Below are 24,273 nucleotides of genomic sequence, written 5' to 3' on the forward strand. Positions count from 1 at the left end.
CATCCTATCAGGAGATCTAGACCAGGCACAGCAGATGGAACAGGCTTGAGTGAGGGCAAAAGGACTCAGGACCATACTTCAGGATGAAGACTTGTGGTACGGGAAGAAGGCAGCATGGAGGAGTAGCTAGAAGGACAAGTGACACTCTTGACAGGACAATGAAACCCAAACAACATAGCAGGCACGGAGAACACAGCCAGAGACAATCTTAGTCTCAGTGAGTCTGTCTGTCTGTCGCTCTCTGTCTCTGTCTCTCTTGTGCACACTCACACTCATACACACATACACACACACACACAGTCAAATTTCTACAGTCATGAAACTAAGGAGGACAAGTGGTTGGACCAGAGGCAGGAGGTGAAGCTGTGACTCCACTGCCCACAGAATGAGGCTCTAACAAGGACAGAGAGCAGGAAACAAACATCAAGGGCAAATCAGACATGAGGTGTCAACAGCCAAAGGCCTGAGGGAAGCATGTGAGAAGAAAGGCCAAGGAAAGTATGGGCAAGCAGATAGCAACACCTGCCCATGGGCCAAGTGAGAGAGAGGAGGGAGGTGGAGCCGTGAGGTGCCCAAAGGCCCGCGGCAACAAGCGCAAGCCAAGGCTAAAGGTAGTGCGGTCTCCTCAGCCTCCAGAGCTGACCCAGCTCACGCCAGCAGGTGGACTGACAACACTTTCTTTCTGCTCACAGGGATGAGGAAGATGAGGCCTCTGACCTACAGAGTCCTTCCCTGCAGGTACATGCAGGTTCCCACAGGGCTCCCCTATGTAAAACGCTGAGCTACCTGAAGTCAGACACAGCCAGAGCAAGCTGTTCACGGTCTACTCAAAGCCTAACTCACGGGCTTTTTCCTGATTCTACAGAAACACAGCATTCAGTGCCTCATCCCCGGACTGGCGTGCATTTTCTTCACCCAGAGCCCTACTCTTGGGACTAGGAAGACGGCCCAGTGGCTAAAGGCACTTGCTGCTGCCAAGCCTGAGTTCAATCCCTAGGACTCATATGGTTAAAGGTGAGAATCCCTTCTGCAGGTCGGCTCCCACATGAATGCTGTGGCACATACACCAGACCACAGCCACAAAATATATAAATAAAAATAAATAAAGTGAAAAGAAAAGCTGCCCTGAGCACCAAGACGCAACCATCCAGACATTCTGTCTGCCCTTGGCACAATGAGCCTGAGCACCTCCAGAAACAAGGCTCCGAAGGAGCCCACAAAAAAGAGGCCAAAGCCCACAGGACCATGGCAAGCTAAGCTCTGTCTAAAAAGCATGGCCAGTGCTGATAAGTTAGTCTGCACCTGCTCTAGGCAAGAGAGGATTGGCACTTCTCTTCCTGATAGAGCAAGGTACCACACCTCTGCCTCAGGCCACTAGGAGAGATGAAATCCAAGTATAGCTAAAGCCTATTTAGAGGCCAGGACCAGGAAGGCTGGTCAGGTAGCTGAAGGCCCAGGCAGGGCCAAGTCCAGGATACTGGTTCCTCATGCCTACCCACATAGGTAATCTAGTCCACAGTCACTGGAGCCCAGCCCCCGATCCTTTCATCCTTTAAGCACGGCAAGAAAGCGCCTCTCCAACGTGTCTCCTGGAGACTGCCTGCACCTGTGGACCCTGCTGCCCTTGGCTTCCTTGAGAGCTAATTCCATGGTTTGTGGGGTTTCTGGGTTTTGGTAAAATTTTGTGGCTTCTTGTTTTTCTCAGTGATGGGTTAGCCAGGGCTTCCACATGCTGGACAAGTGGTGTCTGACACTCAGCTACCCCAAACCATACGTCTAGTAAGAATTACACCTTTAGTCAGTAATAAAATAAATTTTCAATTTTGTTGATTTTTGTTTTTCTTTCTCTGTGTAGCCTTGGCTGTCCTGGAACTCTCTATATAGACCAGGCTGGCCTCAAACTCAGAGATTCGCCTGCTTCTTCTTCCTGAGTACTGGGATTAAAGTCATACGCCACCATGCCTGGCAAATTTTGGAAATTTAAAAATAGGAAATAAGAAAAAGCTTGACTGTGAAGAAGATGCCATGTTAACAAACACCTCCTGCCTCCCCTTCACACAGGCAGGACCTTCCCTACCAGCAGCCTATCTTTGGGAACAGAAGTTCCTTCACCATCATGAGCACTGCAGGAAATGCAGAGATGCCACAGTGGTCAGAACCTTCAGATCTGAGGGAAAACTACAAGCACACAACCATTAACCAGTAAGCAAAGGTAAAATACATTTAAGTGACAATGTTTTTATTTTAAATCATGTTTTCTATGCTCAAATTTCCTCAATCTGCATTAACACTAATATTCAAGAGTAAAGGGGCCTTCCAGAGAAATGAAGTTGCCAAACACTTGTTTCCTTCCCACAAGAGTTAAGAATCAATGCTGCGAGAGGACTATGCTTCGAGGGAAATCAATCCTAGTTTCGATGTGACTTGTTCAGAGTTCACCTGTTTCGCCTAACCCACACTAATGAACAGGTGGATAAAAACAAAGCCAAGTGCATCAAAGGAAACATGCAATCCTGAAGCACAATACACCTGCAAGTTTCATCATGCACAGGACACCCAGCCCTCTGCCTTCAGGTCTGACAAGCCCATGGTGAAACTGCTCCACCCACTGAGCCTAACTTCCTTCTGCCCTGGAGCCAGATCGGACCTAAGTGACCCTCCAAAGAGAAAAGGAAGCCATGGGAGACTGCGGAGACAAGGCTGCCCCAAGCAGCAGGGACTTCAGAAGCTTCTGTGGGCAAGCACGGCACCTGAGCCTCAGGAGAAGAGGCCGCCACAGCTGCTGAGCCGCAGCAGTTTCATTCATCCACTTCCCAGGATTTCAGGTGTCTGCGTCAGACAATTGCTCACCATCCTCAGGGCAAAGCTCTCCAGATAGAGCAGAGATGCTGCTGCCAAACCAGCAAAGCACTCTGGCCCAACGGCAGACTCGGGGCTCATCTTCTCCTCCCTTGCCAACACACCCAGCTGGGGGTGGGGTGAGGGGTGGTTAAGAGACTCAGCTTTCTAAGCCTCTGGGAACTCTTTTTACACCTCAGGAGGAAAGAAAAGAGAGAATTTCTCTCCCTCAACACTGGAATTTGAAGATATCCAAATAAAAGGCACACATGTCTACCTGGCTTAAGTCACCAAAAGGAATCTCAACCCACTGGCATAACTGGCAAGGAGTGGAGCAGCAGCCAGCCTACAGCATCCGCACGAAACTTATGTTCCACACACCTCCCAAATAAGGAGAAACAGAAAAGCTGGGAACTACACAGAGAAACAAGAAGCAGGTGATCAAAAACAACAAAAGGCTGTGGGCAAAGTACATAAAACTAGACTAACAGTAGCCACTGTGAACGGCCACAGGCACTCTGGCCAGGACCTCCACTTCAGCTACCGGGCTGGGCATCACCACCTCCACAGGCGTCTACCTCCCCTAAGCAAGAAGCCTTTTTACCCTGCCAACCACAATCTCTATTGCCATGGGCAGCACCGCAGAGCAGAGAAACTCCTGAACCAGGCTGGCAAGTAAGGCAGCTGAAGACCCTAAAGCCCCTCAAAAATGCAGACTGCTAGCTAGGCACAGTGATACACACTCATAACCCTTGCTAACAAAAGTTAATCTGAGCTGTAAAGCAAGCTCCTTCTCACCATCCCTAACCCCAGAAAGAATGGGTAGGAAGCCAGTCATGGTGGTACACACCTTTAATCCCATCTCCCAAGAGGCAAAAGTAGGCAGATCTCTGAGTTCAAGCCCAGCCTGGTCTACAGAGGAGTTCCAAGACAGTGAGGGCCACACACACACATACCCACACACACACCCACACACACACACACACACCCACGAGACAGCTCAGTTAGTTGCAAGGTTAAAGACTGAGTTCAATCCCTGGAACCACACAGTGGACACAGAAAACCTTCAACAAGTTGTTTTGAAGTTATTATTGTTGTTGTTATTACCGCTGCTGCCGCTGGTCCTGGGCTCAAAAAGGAAGGAAGGAAAAAAGGAAGGAAGAAAGGAAGGGAGGGAGGGAGGGAAAAAGGGAGGGAAAGAAAGGGCTGAACAATTAAGAGCACTTGGATCACCAACAGGTACATCATACACACATACAACAAACAAATGTAAAAAGAATTTTTTTTAAAGATTCATGCCAAAATACCAAGAACCTACTTACACCCAAATCTTTCAAATTAACCATTTCTATCTACTCTTCACCAGAGTTGCCTAAAACACAAATGTACAACACCTACCATGATTTATAAATCAACAGCATGGTGGGCACACAGCTGTGAGCTCTGCCCATCGTTCCTTCTTCCTTCCTCACACTATCCTTCAGGGTAAGACACAGCTTACACCAACCTCTACTGCTGTAATCAATATGAAAACCACAATAAAACCTCTCTACGCAGCTGCAACAAAAGCCTGCCAGGGCATGGACTATGCATCTGTACTTGCAAACCCCAAAGATGTCTCCATAGGTAGAACCTCACATTTCATCAGTATGACAAAACAATCATTTTTTTTAATATTTATTTTGCGTATGTGGACATGTGCTTACTATAACTGATAAGTAGAGGCAACCATAATTTTTCTAAAGATTTATTTCTATTTGTGAATATATGTGTGTACATCTGTGTATATCTGTCCACATGTGTGTAAGTGCCCCCAGAAGCCAAGAGACGGCACCAGATCTCCTGGACTAGTTACAGATCTCCTGGACTAGTTACAGATCTCCTGGACTAGTTACAGATCTCCCGGACTAGTCACAGACTTCCTGGACTAGCTACAGATCTCCTGGACTAGTTACAGATCTCCTGGACTAGTAACAGGGAGTTGTGTACCTCCCAACTTGGGTGCTGGGACCTGAGCTAGGAGCCTCTGGAAAGGCCGAAAGTGGGCTGTCTCTTGAGCTCCACAGCCATAATTTTAAAAAAGAGGCTTCAAAAATAAAATAGTATGCAAAAAAACAAAAAACAAAAACCAGAAAACAAAACCCTATCAGGGGTTAGGTAAAGCTAGATGGTTCAGTGCTTGCCTAGCATGTTTAAGGGTCTTGGTTTGACACCATCAGAAAGAGAGGGGGAGAGGAAAAAGGGGAGAAGAAAAGGGAGAGAGAGAGAGAGTGCATACTATGACCTGAGAAATATAAAACACCTCTCAGTACTATCTGCTGAGTTAAATATTATCACACACATTAAAAAAAAAACTACTGATACATACCCAAGAAAATTATAAACATAAATTTAAAAAAAAAACACACACACACAACTCTTTTTATGTTCCCAGTGGCATTAATCACAACAATCAAAACTAGTCACATAATGAAACATTTTCTGGCCGTAAGAAAGGAGTGAAGAACACACACATACCATGGCGTGGACAGACCCCACGGATGCTGTATTCATGACAAAAGCCCCCCTCCACGATTCTGTACATGTGAAAGGTCACCTCTGCAGGGCGGTGGCCACTGCCCTGTGGCCACTATGTAGTAGGCGGCACACTGCAGGGGCTGTGGGGGCTGGACAGCTTTGTGGACATAACACAATCAAGGGCCCACTGAAGGGACAAGTCTTCATAGCAAGCAAATCATGCCCTGACTTTAATCTCCCGTGACACAGCAGAGTAGAAGCACGGGACATAAGAAACATCTCATTTTCCCAGGTTTCCTTCCTGTGCATGCTGAATGGCAGACCGCTGAAGGCAATGATAATACAGCGGGAAATAACGAGATACCACCCATTTCTCATTCCCACAGGCAGGAGCCATACACAGCTGCAGAGACAGACGGAATGGGTCCACAGAGGCCCCTGCCCACCTTCCCACCCTCAGGCCTGCTCCCTTCCCAGGTTACTGGCACCTGGCCCTGACACCTCCCACCTGGCGTTAAGGTGTGCAGAAACCCAAACCCATGAGGCCGGTATGACTGATTGCCTTCCAACTTTCCCAAAGGCTCCTACTTCTGAATGACCTCTCAGCTTCCACTGCAAAGACAAGGACAAGAACTACTCTCAAATCTCATCCACTGAAGAAAAACGGGAAGAGGCTTCTGACCTGCAGCCTACAGTTTCAGAAGGCTATCTCCAACTCTCTAGAATGGCAAACCCTAGGACCATGGCCTTACAGAGCTAGCCATGCCTTCCTCTAGAATGCTGACTCTGGCCTTAGAGAGCCTCTGTGACCTTGTAAACATTAACTCTAGAAACATCCTTGGAGAGACACCATGACCTTCTGAATACGGACCATCTAAACCAAACAAAGCCCCAGGGGCCCATCTGTGACCTCCTGAATACCGGTCCAGAAGGTTCCTAGCCTTGTTCACGAGGCGACATCCTCTGTGCTTCCACACTAGAGCTTTTCTTCTTGTCAGTAGTAAAAGGCCACACACCCGACAGGCAGAGTAGACCAGCAATAGGCAGGCTGGGCACAGTGGGTATGTCCCAATGTCTGTATCTAAACTTAGGTACTAGGGCTTTGTAATCCTCATATCCAAACAGGATCAGATTTCAAGCCCTCTGCCTTCTTAGACTAGCTGCTCCGCAACAAAACTAAACCCCCAAGGACGTGGCTGCAGTTCTGCAGGCACCACTGCCCTCTAATGGTGAAGCACAGTTCTTCAGCTTTCTCCGGTGAGCCACCACTCCAGGCCAGTCTCATATACTAAGCACACAGCAGTAGAAAATGAAACCACGATCCTTTGATGCAAACGAATGCCACCATGTTCTTTCTAATCACTCGGATGTAGAGTGAATGGAACCAACAGTTTCAAGACAAACCATCAGTTTGGGCACAGTCACAATTTCTACAGTCCCACAGCTCCATATGCTGTCCCTGGAGCAGTGCTTACCAGGGCCTGCAGCATCCCATCCATGGCAATGACACCCTCAATGGTCTGGAAGGAAGAATGGGCCAAGGTGCACAGGCTCCAGTCCAGAAAGCTGGCCATCTTCCTCTGTTTGACATCAGGACGTGTGATAAACCTGCAGGGAAACACAAGCACAGGAGATGCTCAGTGAGACCCCAATATTGAAAACTCACCCACATCCCACCACCCACCACACACATCTCCTCCCTAAACAGGTCAGCTGCCTATGAACATGGCCCTCTCTCTAGGAAACCAAGGCCCTGATTCCCCATCAGGATCTCTCAAGATCTCACCACCTGCCTCCTTCCCTTCTGGGCCCCAACCCAACCAGCAGCTTCACAAACCAATGGACATCTTCAATCCCACCACAGCCAGAGAACTTCCACCTAATTCTCAGCAACAAGTCCTTCCAAGTATATATCCCTTAACCTCAGCATACATCCTCATCAACCCTGTCCAACAGCCAACCCCAACCCCAGGACCTCTCTCTACCGCAACCTCTACAGGCCACACAACCTCCACCTCACGCTGCACCCAACATCCAGCTGACAGTGTGAGCCCAGACCTCTGGCTCACGGAGTCTAGACGGGTCCTATAATAGTGAAAATACACAAGGAGGAGGAAAATGGGAAGAAGGAAGAGGAGAAAGAAAGAGAGGGAGAGAAGATGACAATGAAGACAATGAGAAACTAGAAAAGAAACAGAAGGTGCTGCCTCCCCAAAAAAGGCTCAAAGACAACCTCAAGGGCACTTTCAGGGGAGAACTGACCAAGGAAGGACACCAATCAGACAGGAGAGCTCTGTGTCAGGATGAAAAGGAGCTATGAGGAGATGATAGCTCTAAGTATGGGGACCAGGGACCAAAGGGCCCAGGCAGGCCAGGCAGCAGGTCTGATGAATGTCGTAACTACAGTATCAGGTAGGAGCATGGAAACTGAGACGTCAGCAGGTGGCCATACGGTGGTTCTTTGCGAATGATACAACTGTCTGCAGAGAAGGGAAGCTATGAGTCCTGCGGACAGAGGGGCCAATTTGAGGTACTCCACCTGCAACACCCAGAGCGTCACATGAAGCACCAGCCAGCAGGTTATGAGTCCACAGTTCAGAGAAGATTCTACTCTGTGCTCTGACCATCTGTCCACACTAGGACCTATCCCAGTCGTGGTCACACCTGTCTAGTGCAGTCAGATAGCGATGGTTAACAAACTCTCTCAGCATCTACTGGGTGGTAGCAGCATACTGAGGCCTGGCTCCTCCCAGAACATGCACAGCCAGCACAGTGGACAGATGGCACTCTTCCTCATCCGATGAGTGCTAACCCCCCTCCCATGGGCCACACCTCACAGGACACCCCCAAGGGTCTAAGGTCCATATTCTTGCCCGACCTCAGTGTCCCTCCTGTTCATTCTAGGTGGTGGATGACCACAGCTTTTCCCCAAGCAGCACCTACATAGTCTGGTATTGGTCTTCTGCCTTCTTCCTGCCAGGGTTCATATACATAGATTCACTCCCATAGCAAAATACACCATTAAACATTAGGAGAACGAAAGGACACTTGCCTTATTACAAGCTTCCAATCTGACAGCTACAGAAAAAGCAAAGTTGAGCCATCAGCAGGCTAAGCTGCAAAAGCACCAGAACATCTAGCTGCACTGACAACTAAAAAGAGGCAGAGCCATAAGTGCTAGCAGTGCCACTGTGCACTCTGTAAAGATTATCCTTGCATTACTCAGATGCTCACTGCTCTGCCAAACATGGCATGGTAATGCTTATTCCAAGAATCTCCTGTCTCAAGGTTGTGTAAACACTGCTCCCCATTTATTCTCTGATTTGTCTATAAAGCTGCCAGGCCAACAGCTGAGCAGAAGAGAGAAAAGGGGCTACACTTCCATTTCCAGCAAGGGGAGGGAAGGGTAAAGAGACATTTGGCCATGAGGAGAGGCCCAGGAGACAACATGGGAAAACAGCTAGAGCAGAGAAAGCCTTAAAATGCAAGTGTCTCGGGGATTTTGGCTAGGAGGTAGTTAGATTAGCTTAGAGGGTTAACTTACACTAATATTGCTCAGTTATTGTGGACAAAAAATGTAAATAAGACTAAAGCCTCTGTCTCGATTATCTGGGGCTAGCTGGGTTAGATAAAAACTGCCAGCTTTAATATATACGCTCAACACATAATACTGGTGGTTGGCGGCAACAGAAACTAGAATTAACAAAAAGTAGCTGCCTTTGAACAGCAACAACTCTAACAGCAGCCATCAGCAGCTATCCAGGCCAAGCACATGGCTGCAGCAGGAATGACAGCAGAAGTACAGAGAAGACAAGAGTAGGAAACTGAGACCTCAAGACAGAGGCTATGAAGAGCCAGAGATGAAAACTGCAGGCCCTGGCGTTCCTGAGAACCATCAAGGCTTTAAGTCCTAGGGCCTCAGACCACCCACCCTGCACTTGTTGATTCAGGGAACCACGCAGGCTGTCTGGAGATCTGCTCCTCTCCTTCTGTTCCTCCAGATCCAACCCCTCCACCTCATCCCCGGCTCTGTATGGAGCAGACCTGCTGGGGTGACCTCGCTTCACTGTCTACCCCATTCCAAGGAGGCAAAATAAGCAGTTTCCTCCTCTGAGCCCTAAGACCTCTAGCCTATCTCCAATCCTAAGTGTCAGCTCCCAATACTCAGAAACATATTTTACCTGGAACCCCCAGTGACCACACCTATCAGGTTGTCCTAGGGCTTTATTGCTGTGAAGAGACAGCATGACACAAACAACTTTGTAAAGGAAAAAGTTTAATTAGTGCTGGCTTGCAGTTTTAGAAGTTTAGTCCATTATCTTCATGATGGGAAGCATGCATGGCATCATGCTGAGAAGCTTAGAGTTCTCTATCAGGATCAGCAGGCAACAGGAAGTGACTGAGACACTCTTCTCCAACAAGGCCACACCTCCAAACAGTGCCATTCCTTGTAGGCCTGTGGGAGCCATTTTTATTCCAAGTACCACACAGGTCCATAGAAAATTTTCTAGCAGGCAACACACAGCCATCACACTCCACTAAAATCTAAAAGTAGAAACAGAAACAAACAAAACACCCACCCAACAATGACAAAACCAGATATAATCAAGCATCTTGACCTATGATCACTGCATTCCCAGATGCCTGGATGCCATCATAAAAACCCTATCATAACATCCAAGACAATACATCTCCACTGGAGCCCAACAACCCTACCACAGCTGGCCCCGAATATTCCAACATAGCTGAAGCACAAGAAAAAGACCTTAAAACAACATGTGTAAAGAAAATAGAGGTACTTAAAAAGGAAATAAATCAATCCCGTGACAAAACCCAGGAAAACAGTAACAGACAGTGGAAGGAAATAAATAAAACTCTTCAAGACCTAAAAATAAAAATTAAATTAAAAAAAAAAAAAAAAAAAAGACAAGCCAGGCAGTGGTGAGACACACCATTAATCCTAGCACTAGGGAGGCAGAGGCAGGCAGACCTCTGTGAGTTTGAGACCAGCCTGGTCTACAGAGCTAATCTCAGGAGAGCCAGGGCTACACAAACCCTGTCTCAAAAAATCATTAAAAAATTTTGAGAAAATTCTGGAAATGAAAATTTTAGGAAGTCAAACAGGAACTACAGAAAGGAAGCTTCACCAACAGAATACAAGAGATGGAAGAGAGAATCTTAAGCATAGAAGATATGATAGAAGATATAAATACACCAAAGAAAATGTTACATCTAAAAACTCCTGGCACAAAACATCCAGGAAATCTGGGACACTACGAAAAGACGAAATCTAGTAATAATAGGAATAGAAGAAGAAGAAATCCAGCTCAAAGGCCCAGAAAATTTTTTCAACAAAACCATAGAAGAAAACTTTCCTAACCTCAGGAAGGAGACGCCTATGAAAGGTACAAGAAGCACACAGAACACCAAAATAGATTGAACCAGAAAAGGAAGTCCTCTAAACACATAATAATCACAACACTAACCATAAGAGCGAATATCAAAGCCTTCAAGAAAAAAGACTAAGTAACATTTAAAGGCAGACTTGTCAGAATTACCCCTGACTTCTCCATGGAGACTCTAAAAGCCAGAACGTCCTGGACAGATGTGCTGCAGACTCTGAGACCACAGATGCCAACCCAAACTACTACACGCAGCAAAATTTTCAACCACCATAGATGGAGAAATAAGATATTACACGATAAAGTTAAATTTAAGCAATATTTATCTTCAAATCCTGCCTTACATAAGGTGCTAGCAGGAAAATTCCAACCTTAAGAGATTAACTACAACAATGAAAACACAGGGAATAAAATCTTAGACCAGCAAAACAAAAGGGAAGCAGACAAGCACCCACGCACATGTGCACACACCCACACCAACAAAATAACAAGTTAACAATCACTAGTCACTGGTCTATCTCAGTAGCAATGGTCTAAATTCCCCAATAAAAAGACACAAACTAACAGAATAGAAGCAAAAACAGGATCCATCCTCCTGCTGTATCCAAGAAACATAGCTCAAAATCTAAGAAAGATATTTCCTCAGGGTAAGAAGATATTCCAAAGATATTCCAAGCAAATGAACCTATAAAGCACCCTGCTATTGCCATTTTGGAGGATTTGGTTTTTTAGATTATTTTGTTTGTTTTGTGCGTGCATGCATGTGTGTGTGCTGAGACAAGGTTTCTCTGTGTATCCCTGGCTGACCTGAAACTCACTCTGTAGATTAGGCTGGCCTCCGATTCAGAGATCCGCCTGCCTCTGCTTCCTAAGTTCTGGGACTAAGGGCTGTGCCACCATACCCAGCGGGTGCGTCCATTTCAGTATCTAACATAGACTCCCAAAACAAAACAGAAGAGATAGCGAAGGACACAACAGTCAAAGGAAAAAAATCCAAGATGACATTTCAATTCTTAACATCGATCCCCCAAACACAGGGGCACCCACATTTATAAAGAAACTATTACAACTTGAATCACATATTGGCAGAAGCTATCAATCCAGCACTCTCACCAAAGAGAAGTCATCCAGACAAAAACTAACCACAGAAATGCTGGAGCCAGCAGTCTTTATACACCAAATGGACCTAAAGGATACTAAGACATTTCACCCAAACTGTTGGGATGACCTTCCCTCACACTGAGATGCTTGGCCCTGTATTTCCTCCTTCTCTACACCTCCTGGAACTTTCTCCAAAACTGACTATATATTGCAGACACAAAGCAAGTCTCAACAGATACAAGAAAACTGGAGTAACTTCCTGCACCCTATCAGACCATAACTGCTTAAAGCTGGGCACCAACAAACAGAAACAACAACTGTTTCAAAACTAGTGGAAACAGAACTCTCTGCTGAAGGAAAAAGGGGTCAAGCCAGAAAGAAAGGTTCTAGAATACAATGAAAATAAATACACAGCACACCCAAACTTAGGAGACACAATAAAAGCAGTTCTAAGAGACAAGTTTATAACACGAAGCACCTACATGATAGATAGATAGATAGATAGATAGATAGATAGATAGACAGACAGATAGACAGATAAATCGAACTTTAAGATGGAAAGATCTCAGTCTAGCAACTTAATAGCACACCTGAAAACTCTAGAACAAAAAGAAGAAATCACACCCAAAAAGAGTAGATGGCGAGAAATATTCAAACTCAGGGCTAAAATCAATAAAACAGAAATGACAAAGAGAATACGACAAAGAATCAATGAAACAAAGAGTTGGTTCTTTGAGAAAAATCAATAGGTCAATAAAACCTTATTCAAATTAACTAAAAGATGGAGCGAAAATATCCAAATTCGCAAAAACAGCCTATGGCGCTTAGAACAAGAGAAAGCGGGGAAACCTGAGCAACTGGTTATCTTCATGGTTTGAATCTAAAATGTCTCTCACACTGACATTCCGCGCGCTTGTTCCCCAGCTGACGGCACAAGGGAAAGGCCGTAGAGCATCTGGGGTCACTGAGAGCAGAGGAGCAGCCCTGAGGCGTCATAGCTGGGCTCTGGGTGCTCTCTGCTGCGCACTGCACGTAAACAGCCCCCCCAGCGCTTGCTCCTGCCACCATGGCTTGAGCTACTCACTCTCGTCTCTGCAGTGAGGTTTTCTCAACGTTGGTCCCAGCAACGCAAATATCGCTGACACAAACCAACCGAATAGTTTCAATAAAGAAGACATACTTGGTCCAGCTCAGACCAGGGTATTCTCCAGGCTGGCTAGCACCCCCAGGGCTCAAGAGAGGCACTGCACAGCAGAACGCTGGAGCCCAAGATTTCCACCTCTTAGGTCTATCCACAGAAAACAACCTAGATTTCAAAATGGGCTTTTGTCATGCTCTCCTAATGACAGAGGTGACACAGGCAATCACAGGCCTGACACACGCATGCACAGAGTCAACAGATGTTATGAAAACCAACAGAAAAGCAGGATGCTGCCTTGTGAGACTGCCACCTGTGTTCAGTCTAACTACAGCATGAAAAAGACAGAAAGACAGAATGTGTCACTACAGTTCCTATGTAGGACTTTTCTAATTTTCTGTTCCCATCTCTTCATAAAGTATGAAATACACCTGCTTTTTTCTCTGGTACTTTTTTTTTCTTTAGAGAGGGCATTAATAGCCGACAATGACCTCCAAAGCTCATGTGACTGTCCTGCTTCACCCTCGTAAGCCCAGCACTGCAGGGGCATAAGCATAAACCCTGCACGGCCAGTAAACATAAGCAGAGAACAGTAGCTGCTCCTTTCAAGCTGATGCCACCAGGAGTAAAGCTGGAAGCTGAAGCGTGGGCTCAGTGGTCAAGAGCACTGGCTGTTCTTGCGGAAGATCGGGGTTCAATGTCCAGCACCCACGTGGTGACCGATGAGCATTTGTAACTCCGGTCCCAACGGATCCACTGTCCTCTTCTGGCCTCCGAGGGCACTGCATGCACATACTGCACAGACACACATGCAGGCCAAATACCCACACACGTAAAAATAACATACAATTTATGAGAAAATATAAGGAGTAAAACTCTATCCTCCTTGTCTTTTTGGTGTTGTTTTGTTTTTCATGACCAAGTTTAACAGTGTAGCTTGGGTTAGCATAGAACTCACTGTATGAATCAGGCTGGCCTTAAACTCAAAGATTCATCTGCCTCTGCCTTCTAGGTGCTCAAACTAAATCTGTGCGTCATCATATACCAGACCTCCTTATCTTTCTGTAACAGAGTTCCTGCTTTTTTCTGTATGTTACTGTCTAAATAGCTCTGCTACAATATCCTGACAATGACAGGAAGGGTCCCAGAGACCCCACCAAACAATACAGGCTACTGCCACTGCTTGTAGATCCTCAATGTAATGTGACAGTAGGACTGTACTGCTAAGGACACCACACACTTTAATCACAGGACATAGGAAAGCAAACCATACTGACCTGGCAGCTTCCTCCTTGCTGGCCAGCTGTCAGAGTGCTACAGTGATTGGCCTGGTGTAGAACCATTGGTGTACCAAAGGCTTGACTAGTACAGGTATAACCAACAGCTTTCTACATGAATTTAAGGCCCACTCCACAAAAAGGAACTCATGTCAATAACCCATGGCTTGGGAAAGCACAGGCGCTACTAGCACTATTTTGAAAAAAAAAAAAAAAAAAAAAAAAAAAAAAAAAAAAACCGTAGAAATCAAACTGCCTTCTAAATACTTGGCCTTAAGCCCACAGCCAGTACAACTCACCCTCAGCATGAAGGTTTCTGGGGATTGGTGCAGGAGTCATCAACAATTGTACCCAGCCTTGAACCCTGTGAACTACAACACTGACCTGAACAGCAAGATGTGCCCATAGGCACAATAGCCACATGAATTACAGGTGTAACCAACTGCTTGCTGGCTGCACTTACTGCCTAATTTCCTAATTTCCACAAGAGGAAACACATGCCTGGACTGTAAATATGGTCAAGAACTCATGGCCAGGAAGCTCATGGGACCCTGCTAAATGGACACACTCTCATACTGTCCTCTAAATTCATTACCTCTGCCCAGAGATTAGTACAGTGCTCAACCTTACCACACAAGTTTCTCTGTGCAATGACAGTGATTAATACAGAAACTCACAACTGATCAAAATGCGGAAAAGCATCAATGGAGTGCTCAGTCACAGACGGGATGCCTGTAACACACACAGTGCGTCTTCTGGAGACGACAGACCATTCCTCTCTTGAACTCACCTGCACAAATCAAGCCAGTCAACATTACACCATGAAGGGGAGGCAGCTCATGAGCATCAACACCTAACTGAGGAGCTATAGACAGCTGATGGCTTCCAAAAGAGGGAAAACCAGTCCTCTTTAAGGGTGTGGACTACCCTATACCTACGAATGTATGAGCAACATTGAAATCCACAGTTTTTTGTTGTTGTTGTTTAAGAGAACAAAAAGGAATACAAAGTATAGAATGGCAGGTTTTGCATCTCCATTTCCTCACAGATAAAATTATATATATACTATATATATAAAATATGTCTATAGTATGTATATGTGTATATATATCAAGACACAGAATACTGGTGCTGGAGAAATGGCTCAGAGGTTAAGAGCACTGACTGTTCTTCCGAAAGAGGACCTAGGGCTTCATTTCCAGAACCTACATGGTGGATTACAACCATCTGTAACTCTAGCTCCATGGGATTAACACTCTTCTGACCTCCACAAGCAATGTAAACACATGATATAAGAACACAGATGCATGTAAAGCCCTATACATATAAAATACAACAAATTGAACAACAAAAAAAAATTCTTTTTAAGAAAAAGGATTAAATCTAATGCAAAAAAGGACACAGAATGTTAGAAAGGAAGTAGAGCAGCATGCCGTTCTAAAGAAAGGTGGCTGTGACAACCTATACAAAAACGTCCTGCAGCCTTCCCACGCACACACGTGAGCAAGGACGACTGATCGGAGCTGCCTGCAGCTGCGCAGTTCTCCTCAGCAGTCAACCATGCTGGAGTGGGCTTTCCTGAGGAGGCTTTCACCAGGTCATTCTGCTCCTGTGAGGAACCCTCACCATTACTTTTTTTTTTTTTTAATTTACTTATTTATTATGTATACAATGTTGTTTTGCATGTACACCTGCACACCAGAAGAGGGCACTAGACCTCATTGTAGATGGTTGTGAGCCACCATGTGGGTGCCGGGAATTGAACTCAGGACCTCTGGAAGAGCAGCCAGTGCTCTTAACCTCTGAGCCATCTCTCCAGCCCATCACCCATACTTATAATCGCAATAAAACTCCCTCATTGCCCAAGTTGGGCATCTGTACTTTTATCTGCCATTCCTAATTCCCTGTCTGGAGCGAGCAGACATTTGTTCAGGTCTCCCCAACAGTGTCACACAACAGCAGGAGGAGAGGATGGTTTGGGAGGAGTTAGGGAAAGGTGTAGGGAATAAATCCAGCGTCTGAAACCTTCCAGGAACAGCATGTTTAAAGGATCCTAACATTGCAGATTTCACGGGTTTAGTCAGCCTTCACTGAGCATAACAAGCAGGCTGTGCTGATCACCTTATTCCCAGATAATCCATTTCCTGCTTGTATTTTTAGCTACACAGAATATCTGTAAGATTTTTTCAGAGCCCAGGATTTCACCCGGCGAACTACAGCATAATCCTGTCTGAGGACTGTATTCCCAAACCGCATCCATGCGTGTCCATGGTCTCTGAGCCCCAGCATCAACTGCTTCTGAGGCGACTCTCAAACTCACAACTGCTGCTGCCTCACGGGGAATCCCAGCTGCCCTTGCGCTAAGCGTACCTCTCTTCAAGGGCCTAGCAGGTTTCCTTCTAAACCCGAAACCAGCACCAGGCAAGCCAAGCCCCAAATGCACATTAAGGAATCCCACAAGCCCTACACTGAGCAAGAGCCCCCTCTGAGGGTCACAAACGAGTGCCAGTCGCTCTACAAGCCAAGGCAGCACAAGGGTGAGCACTTCGGATTCTGACGTTCTCTACGACCACCCAGAGCTATCTGCTCCCTCAGGGAGGGCACCCGGGTTATGCCGGATAAAGATCTTAGAGAGACTTCATCCGAGAACAGACACGCAGACACACACCAAACATGTAAGTGTGTGAGACAGACAGACTGAGAACGTACAGTCACGTCTCGGTCAACAGCCACGTACAGCTCAGACTTACCTGGACACAAGGACAGCGGCTGCATCTCGAGCCTTGTCACTGACCACCAAGTAAGACTGCAAGAATGTGACACGTTTCAACTTAGTATTCTTAGCTTTATTTTCTAGACTTCCTACAATTATGGGGTATTTACACAATATTCAAAATTAACGTAAAATGAGTCGTTTCTCTAACCATTGCCCCTAAAACTCCTTATATATCATGATTATGCTTAATAAATGTCTGCATTATCTGTAAAGAAATGAGATTTGCTGGAATAGTTCATCTGGCCTCTACATAGACCCCAGTTTCAAAGTGAGGTATCACTGAAAGCAGTTATTTCAGTTAAATATAAATGCACACACCAAAAGTTTATCCAACTAAACACTCACGTCGAGACAACCTAAGTACGAACAAGCACAAACTCACTGTTAAGAGCATGTGATCATAGTTACCTCTGCTATCTGCAGAATACGGTCCATTATGGGGATTCGAGTTTCTCCAGGTTGAGTGGAAAGGTTCCCATCAAGGCGCGACAAATCAAAAGGGATCAAGCAGGTCACAGAGAGCCACAATAAAAGCATGTAGCGCGTTTCCCATGTCTAAGGAGTTAAATCACAGTCAGGACGATTCCAAGAACAGACAGAGCTACCGAGTCTGATGGTGTATACCCTGGTTCCTCAAACCACAAAGGCAAGGCAGTTAAATTGCTCCAAGCCAGCCCAAGTCACATAACAAGTTCCAGGCCAGCCAGGGCTACACAGTAAAACATGATCTCAAAAAATTAAAAGGTGGGGGGGGGCTAGAGATATGGCTCAGTGGTTAAGAGCAAGGGTTGCTCTTCCAGAGGTCCTGAGTTCAATTCCCAGCAACCACATAATGGCTAACAACCATCTATAATAAGATCTGGTGCCCTCTTCCGGCCTGCAGCCATATATACAGGCAGAATACTGCATACATAATAAATAAATCTTTAAAAAAAAAAAAAAAAAAAGAGGAAAGCTGCCAAGCATTCACTCACATATAATCCCAACATTCAGGAGGCTGAGGATCAAGTTCAAAACCAGCCTATACCACATAGTAAGTTCCAGGTTAGTCTGGGCTACATAACAAGAACCTATCCCAATTACTAATTAAAAAGAGAGAGAGAGATAAATCCAACCACACTCTACTGACCACCCTGGTGGCCTTCCCACCAACCCAATGCCTACCACAGGCCCTGAGACATCTCCAAGCCCACTATCACAATCAGCACAGCTAATGCCCCGTGAGCCTTCCCAGGGCACCATGGACGACGATGGTGACCTAGCACAATTACACTGAATTAAAAGCCATGCTCTTTGCTTTCTAAAAGGTAGATTCTAAAGGAGAATAACTTAAAGCAGCGTGTGCAGACGATAAAGCAGCAGAAGGAATTTTTAAAAACAGCCTAAGATAAAAACCAAAGAATTTGAGCTGCAGTGGCAGTGGCGCCAGCAGGAAGGGCTGGGGATGGCTCACCTCGTGGTCTTTAGGGTTCTGACCTGTGAACATGTCTAACACACGCTGAACATCAGCCACTTCGTGAGGAAACAGACGCAGAAAGACTTTATATCCACGGACCTGCCAAATAAAAAGACATTAGAACATACACAATATAAACCACAATCAGAAAACAGAGCAGCAAAACCACCATCAACAACCACAGTCTATGCCTTCAATGGCTGAGGAGATTCTGTCACACTGTTGTGCCACAACTCAGCAAAACCAAAGGGGCAAGAAAGACATCTTTATTCAATAAATATGTTCTGTCCCAATTTGGCTGACAAGTCATACTGTGCATCAGATGTAAGTATGCTACAAACCAAAAGCTTCTGCCTCTACCATGTTCAGAGCTTACTCTCTAACACTTATGAAAACGAAGTCCCTATGAATATCAAATGGCCCAGTAACTCTTCTATAAAACATGCAGCATTCTATCAACAGCCAAAGACCTCACCCTGCTACACGGTAACAACGCTAAAACACGCTCCCTGAGACTCACAAACTTCACACAGAGATGACTCCCAGCCATTCCCTCATCTCTAAGTCTGGGGCCAGCAGATGGCATCACTAGGGACCTTGCAGAAAAAGCAGACCATCAGCCCCAGACCTTCTTCCTCAGAGGGGTGGTGTAAGGTTCAGAGTAAATTCGTCCCCACTCTACACACACTATAGCTACAGAAGCACTCCTACTGCTGTAAGGTGGTGACGCATGCCTTTAACCCCAGAACTTTAACCCCAGGAGGCAGAGGCAGGCGGGTCTCTTGAGTTTGAGGCCAGCCTGGTCTACAGAACGAGTTCTAGGACAGTCAGAGCTACATAGTGAGCCCGTCTCAAAACAAAAAAGGCAGCACTTCTATCTCTATCAAGGTTTTCTGCTTTTTCCTTAAAACTAAAGGACCCTGAGAACACTAAGACCTGAGACCCAACACAGACTAAAAAGGGGATGAAAACCCACAAGGTGTGTTCCCCAAGAAATAAGTCTTAAGGTTACTTCTAGAGCAATTAGATGAGAAAAGTATCTGTCCACTCTACAGTGCTACACAAATGTTACCTTGGTGATGACATAAAGAAATTTAAAAGCCAGATGTGTGAGGGCAGGCTGTGATGTCTCCTCCTGTACTAGGTCCACCAATGAGTTCATCATCCACTCTAGGGAAAAACAGATAAAAGCCATCTCTGAAAGAAAACTACGCATTTTAACACATACTCCCATTTTTAAAATACAGGGAAAATACCTAAAGTTGGTATCTGATCCTGTGTTTTACAGACGATGCCTGTTTAAACTGATCTGATTTACCAATAGTCTAGGTTGAACTAATGCAGATAGGAAAGAGAGGAGGCAGAGGGTCATGCACGCTACAACCTTCTCCTTCAAAGCCCAGTACAGGGAGAAGTTAAAGCAAGACAGAGCACAGAGACGAGAAGAGAGTTCAGCAAGGCTGTTGCATGACAGCCATGTAATACAAGAGCTCCAGCCTTTCTCTACTGACTATCCTACTGGCCCCCGGCCAACCCAATGCCCAAAACAGCCCCTTACACATCACCAAGCACACCCTCATCTGTGTCCTGCAAGTCTTCCGAGGGCACCATGAAGTGGTCCTGAAGACCTAGTGGTCACTATGGGGTGGGGCCACTCTTTGCTTTATGAAGGATGTATTTTAAAGAATACATACACAAAAATTACAGTTCCTCATTTTTTATTTCCTTTTGTTTGATTAGGGTTCTTGTTTGTTTTCTGTAACACAACTTTCATTCAAACACATGTGGAAAATCCAACAAAACAGACCATGTGCTGTCATTGCTCTTAATAAAAACGATTACAATTTGAACCTGACTAGTGCAGAGTAAGAGCACAGTGGGCTGAGACTGCTTGCCCACACAATCAAAGACCGACTAGAGAGACTATAAAGTAGAGGGATGTCAGACATTGTTCGGAGGATGCATAATGACTCAACTTTTATAGCACAGCGTGACACACGTTTCCTATACAACCCAGAAATTCTACCCTTAAAGACAGTCACCTAAGAAAAACAAAAACATGTCCACCCAAAGATGGTACATGCAAGTTTAAAGCAGTATTATTCATAATAGGTCCATCAGAATCTCATAAAAACATCTCCTCCATATGAATCTGTGTATTGAACAAAGCTCCAAGGAGCTCTGCCAGGTCTGAAGAGTGAAAAAAACAACGATGACGTTCATCTGCATTAATGAGTAACTATAAAATAGTAAAAATAAATAGGCGTGATGCTAGACAAAATATATGATAAAGCAACTAAGGAAAACAAATGTTGCAGGAAAAAAAAAAGCATGTACAGGGACAAAGGAAACAGGTCTAAAATCCAAAGCTGGTAAATATGAGTACTGAATACAGACTTAAAATGGCATTTCAGGGCTGGAGAGCTGGCCTATATACTCTAGGGCCTGTAGATTACATAGATTAGACAGACAGACAGACAGAATGAACAATGGCCCTCTACCTTTAATCCCAGAGACAAAGGGACAAAGGTAATGTAGAGTCAAAGTAGAGAACAATGGGTCTCTACTGTGATCCTTTAATATAGTTCCTCATGTTGCGGTGACTCCAAACCATAAAGTTATTTCATTGCTACTTCATAACTGTAACTTAACTACTGTTATGAGTCGTAAAATAAATATCTGATATGCAGGATATTTGACATGTGACCCCAAGGGGGGGTCGCAAACCCACAGGCTGAGAACTAAGGCTCGCCCCAAGACCCACCTGCAATTTGGGCAGAGTTGCCTAAAACAGGTGGTAAAGAGCCATGGGTACTCAGGTGATAGTCTTATGATCCTTCCTGCCTCCATATGAGGGGATGTAAACAGAAAACAAGCCCAGCTGGGACAATCTTCTGCAAGTGTGCACAGCTGAACTCCACAGATGGTGGCTGTCTGGCTCAGAGGCTAGCAGGTACAACACTCTCCTGATACTAAAATCCGAGCCTCAGTGTCTCTATCTACAGAATGGAGATGACAGACAACCTCATCAGCTGCTGTGGAGGTAAAAATGGGACCACTGTAAAGCACATGACACTGCTTTACAATTACCATTCACAAATAACAGACTAAACACTCATAAGGAGAAAAGATGTGTTCTTTAAACAGCAATAAGCAGAAAGTAGCTTACAAGCTTACACACATGTGCACACAATCTAGATTGATATCTGAACTTCCAGCAATTCACCATTATCACTAGTCCATAAAAACAAATGGAAGACAAAAAAAAAAAAAAAAAAAAAAAAAACAGACACTGCTCCAGGGACACTTCATCTGACAACTTCCTCTGGTAGGACCTTCACAATCATCTAATATTGAACCATCAAAATCACCAGATTCTATGCTTACCAAGGTGTGGGTCCAAGAGGTGGGGCTGCTCCTGGTATTTGTCCATAATTACTAAAAGAAAAATAATGAAAGTGAAATCAGGTGAGCCTTAGAAACTCTTCTGTTGCCTCTCAGTAACTTTAATGGGACCGCTCCCTCTTCCTAGCCCTTGCAGTGCCCAGGGACACACCTGACTTCTTGCTGGCAGATGCTACACAGCTGTACAACACCTGCCAGGTTCCTGAGCACCAGTGCGACCACACCTCCTGCTCAGTGTACCCTCCTCTTGGATCCTCTTCTCACACATCTTCTGACACCAACTGATTTTCTTTCCCACCCCTTTCGCCTCTCTCCACCCCTCCACGTCTTCAATGCGTACCTCTAAGCAAGCATGATGCCCTTCCATTCCAGCAATCTTCAAAGCCAATGAACTACAATCTCCCTAACCCTGGCCACCTGCTTTCCAACCAGACCAGCAAATTAATGTTTCTACCCAACCTAATGATTCTCTGCCTCTGCAATTCTCACCTGTCACTTCAGAGTCCCTCAACTAAACCCACCACCCAGTTTTTCTCCAAAACTACAGCCCCATCACTCCAAACCAAAAAACACTGTGGAGAGAATTTTTTTAGCTAAAGAATCCATAACAATGATTTTGCTCAAGTACAAAATAATTATCAAAGGGCTCATTTGGACACTGTCCCGGTTGTTCTGTTGCTGTGACAAAACTGACCAAAACCAACCTGAGGAAGAAAGGGTTTATTTGGCTTTCACAGCCCATCAGTGAGGAAAGTGAAAGAATGAATTTAAGCAGCAGAAGCAGGAACTTTGGAGGAGTGTTGCCTGCTTACTTGCTCCCCAGGCTCAAGTTCAGCTATCTTTCTTAAACAGCCCAGACCCACAGGACCAGGGATGGTACCGCCCACAGTGGGCTGGGCTGTCCCTCATCAATCAGTAATTAAGAGAATACTGCAAAGACGTCGCCTACAAGCCAACCTGATGGTGGCAATTACTCACTTGAGCTTTCTTCCGAGGTGGGTCTACGTTTGTCAAGTTGACAAAAACCATTACAAACGACTGTAAAGGCCTACCTAAACGTGGGGAATTAGAACTACTAAAGAAACCTAACGGCACTGTCCATTCTCCTGCCCCGCCCGGAACCGAGGTCCGGCGCTGTGACTGCAGAGTCACGGCCTCAGAGCGGACCCCGCAGGCGCACAGCCCCCAGGCCAGGCTCCCCTTCGCCTGCCACGAGCGCGGGAGGTGGCATTGGTTCTCAGCAACCCCGCTCGTGCCCTGCCTATCCTCGAGCGGTCCCAGGTGAGCCGGCGGGCAGGAAAGCAACCCGGGGCCCGCCGCACCGCGGAAGCGCTCCTCCGCCACCTCCCGGGCTGCGCGCTCGCCGTGCACCGCCGGCAGGCTGCTGAGCAGCGCGCGGGTCTCCGCACTCTCGCCGAACGCCTCCAGGGCGGCGCCGCGGACCAGCGCGTCATCCTCCACGTCCTCCTCCGCGGCGCTCGCAGCCGGCTCCTCGCTCAGGACCATCCCGACAGCAGCCTCCTCCTGAACCATACCGGCAACCGGGAGAGAGGCGCCGCACGAGAGCCGCCAGCTCCGCCCGGAGACCTTCGACCCCGGCTACGGCGCGCGCCAGCGGACAAAACAGCTCGCGCGAAGTCGGCTCGGCCGCGAAGAACGCGCTCGTCAGTGGAGGGCGTCGCCGGGGAAACGAAGCCTCGGGTGTTCTGCAGGAAATGGGCGGAGGCGGGCAGAGGTGCAGCCTGAGGCTGCTCTGAGCCTTGCAGCGGGCGAGGAACGGATTAGGGCAGCAGAGACTGCCTGGGGAGCGTGTGGACAGTTAAGGAAAGCACTGGGCTGGAGAGTGGGGCGGAAACTCTGATGTTTTGAGCTGGCGTGGACAGCGTAGAAAACTGAGCTGGTAGAAAGGGCCACAATGGAAGAGAGCTGTCTGTGCGCATAAGAGGGTGGATCCTGAGTGTGGGGCGTAGGGTTGGCGAGGACTGAGAAGCAGGAGGCAGTCTGGTGGGGTGAGGGGTGTTGTTCCAGGGTGAACCTTCCTGGCCACCCGGCGCAGTCCTTGCAAAGGGGTGTGGACTGCACACTGCTGGGCCTGTGTTCACCTCAGAACAGGCGTCCCAGGAAAGCGGAGTGCTGGAGCGCTGAGACAGCTTAAGCAAAGCCTCCTGCCCTAAGCCTCGGGATCTGAGTGTGTAAGAGGGCCCCAGACCTTCGCACCACTGACTCCAAGATTAAAGTGCCGTTCAGGCCGCAAAATTTAGCATGTAGACAGCCCCCGGCAGACATACTGAAAACAAGCTCCTTCAAAGTCCGTAGGTCTGGAAAAGTCTCTGAATGTACTAACCTTGCTTTTGGCTTCTGTA

The 24,273-nt window shown here is 46.4% G+C and overlaps 1 protein-coding gene across 2 annotated transcripts in view; it reads right to left on the reverse strand.

Annotated features, from left to right (window-relative positions):
• The window catches only part of Tbcd (tubulin folding cofactor D), a 163,518-nt gene extending 140,006 nt beyond the window's left edge, over nucleotides 1-23,512 (reverse strand). Inside the window, exons 1-7 of one of the 2 annotated variants that reach the window (XM_021654200.2) lie at nucleotides 23,233-23,512; nucleotides 21,893-21,943; nucleotides 19,578-19,675; nucleotides 18,503-18,604; nucleotides 17,458-17,604; nucleotides 17,024-17,079; nucleotides 6,831-6,963 (exon numbers count right to left, since the gene is read on the reverse strand). In XM_021654200.2, the coding sequence (XP_021509875.1) occupies nucleotides 6,831-6,963; nucleotides 17,024-17,079; nucleotides 17,458-17,604; nucleotides 18,503-18,604; nucleotides 19,578-19,675; nucleotides 21,893-21,943; nucleotides 23,233-23,443 (798 nt within the window). In that variant the 5' untranslated portion in view covers nucleotides 23,444-23,512. Of the gene's footprint in view, nucleotides 1-6,830; nucleotides 6,964-17,023; nucleotides 17,080-17,457; nucleotides 17,605-18,502; nucleotides 18,605-19,577; nucleotides 19,676-21,892; nucleotides 21,944-22,888; nucleotides 23,180-23,232 lie in introns of those variants that run through there. The other variant, XM_021654203.2, reaches the window with a different exon arrangement.
• Between the last annotated feature and the right edge of the window lie 761 nt (nucleotides 23,513-24,273).

This window comes from Meriones unguiculatus, chromosome 7, assembly GCF_030254825.1.
Source record: "Meriones unguiculatus strain TT.TT164.6M chromosome 7, Bangor_MerUng_6.1, whole genome shotgun sequence".
In the NCBI taxonomy this organism is placed as follows: domain Eukaryota; kingdom Metazoa; phylum Chordata; class Mammalia; order Rodentia; family Muridae; genus Meriones; species Meriones unguiculatus.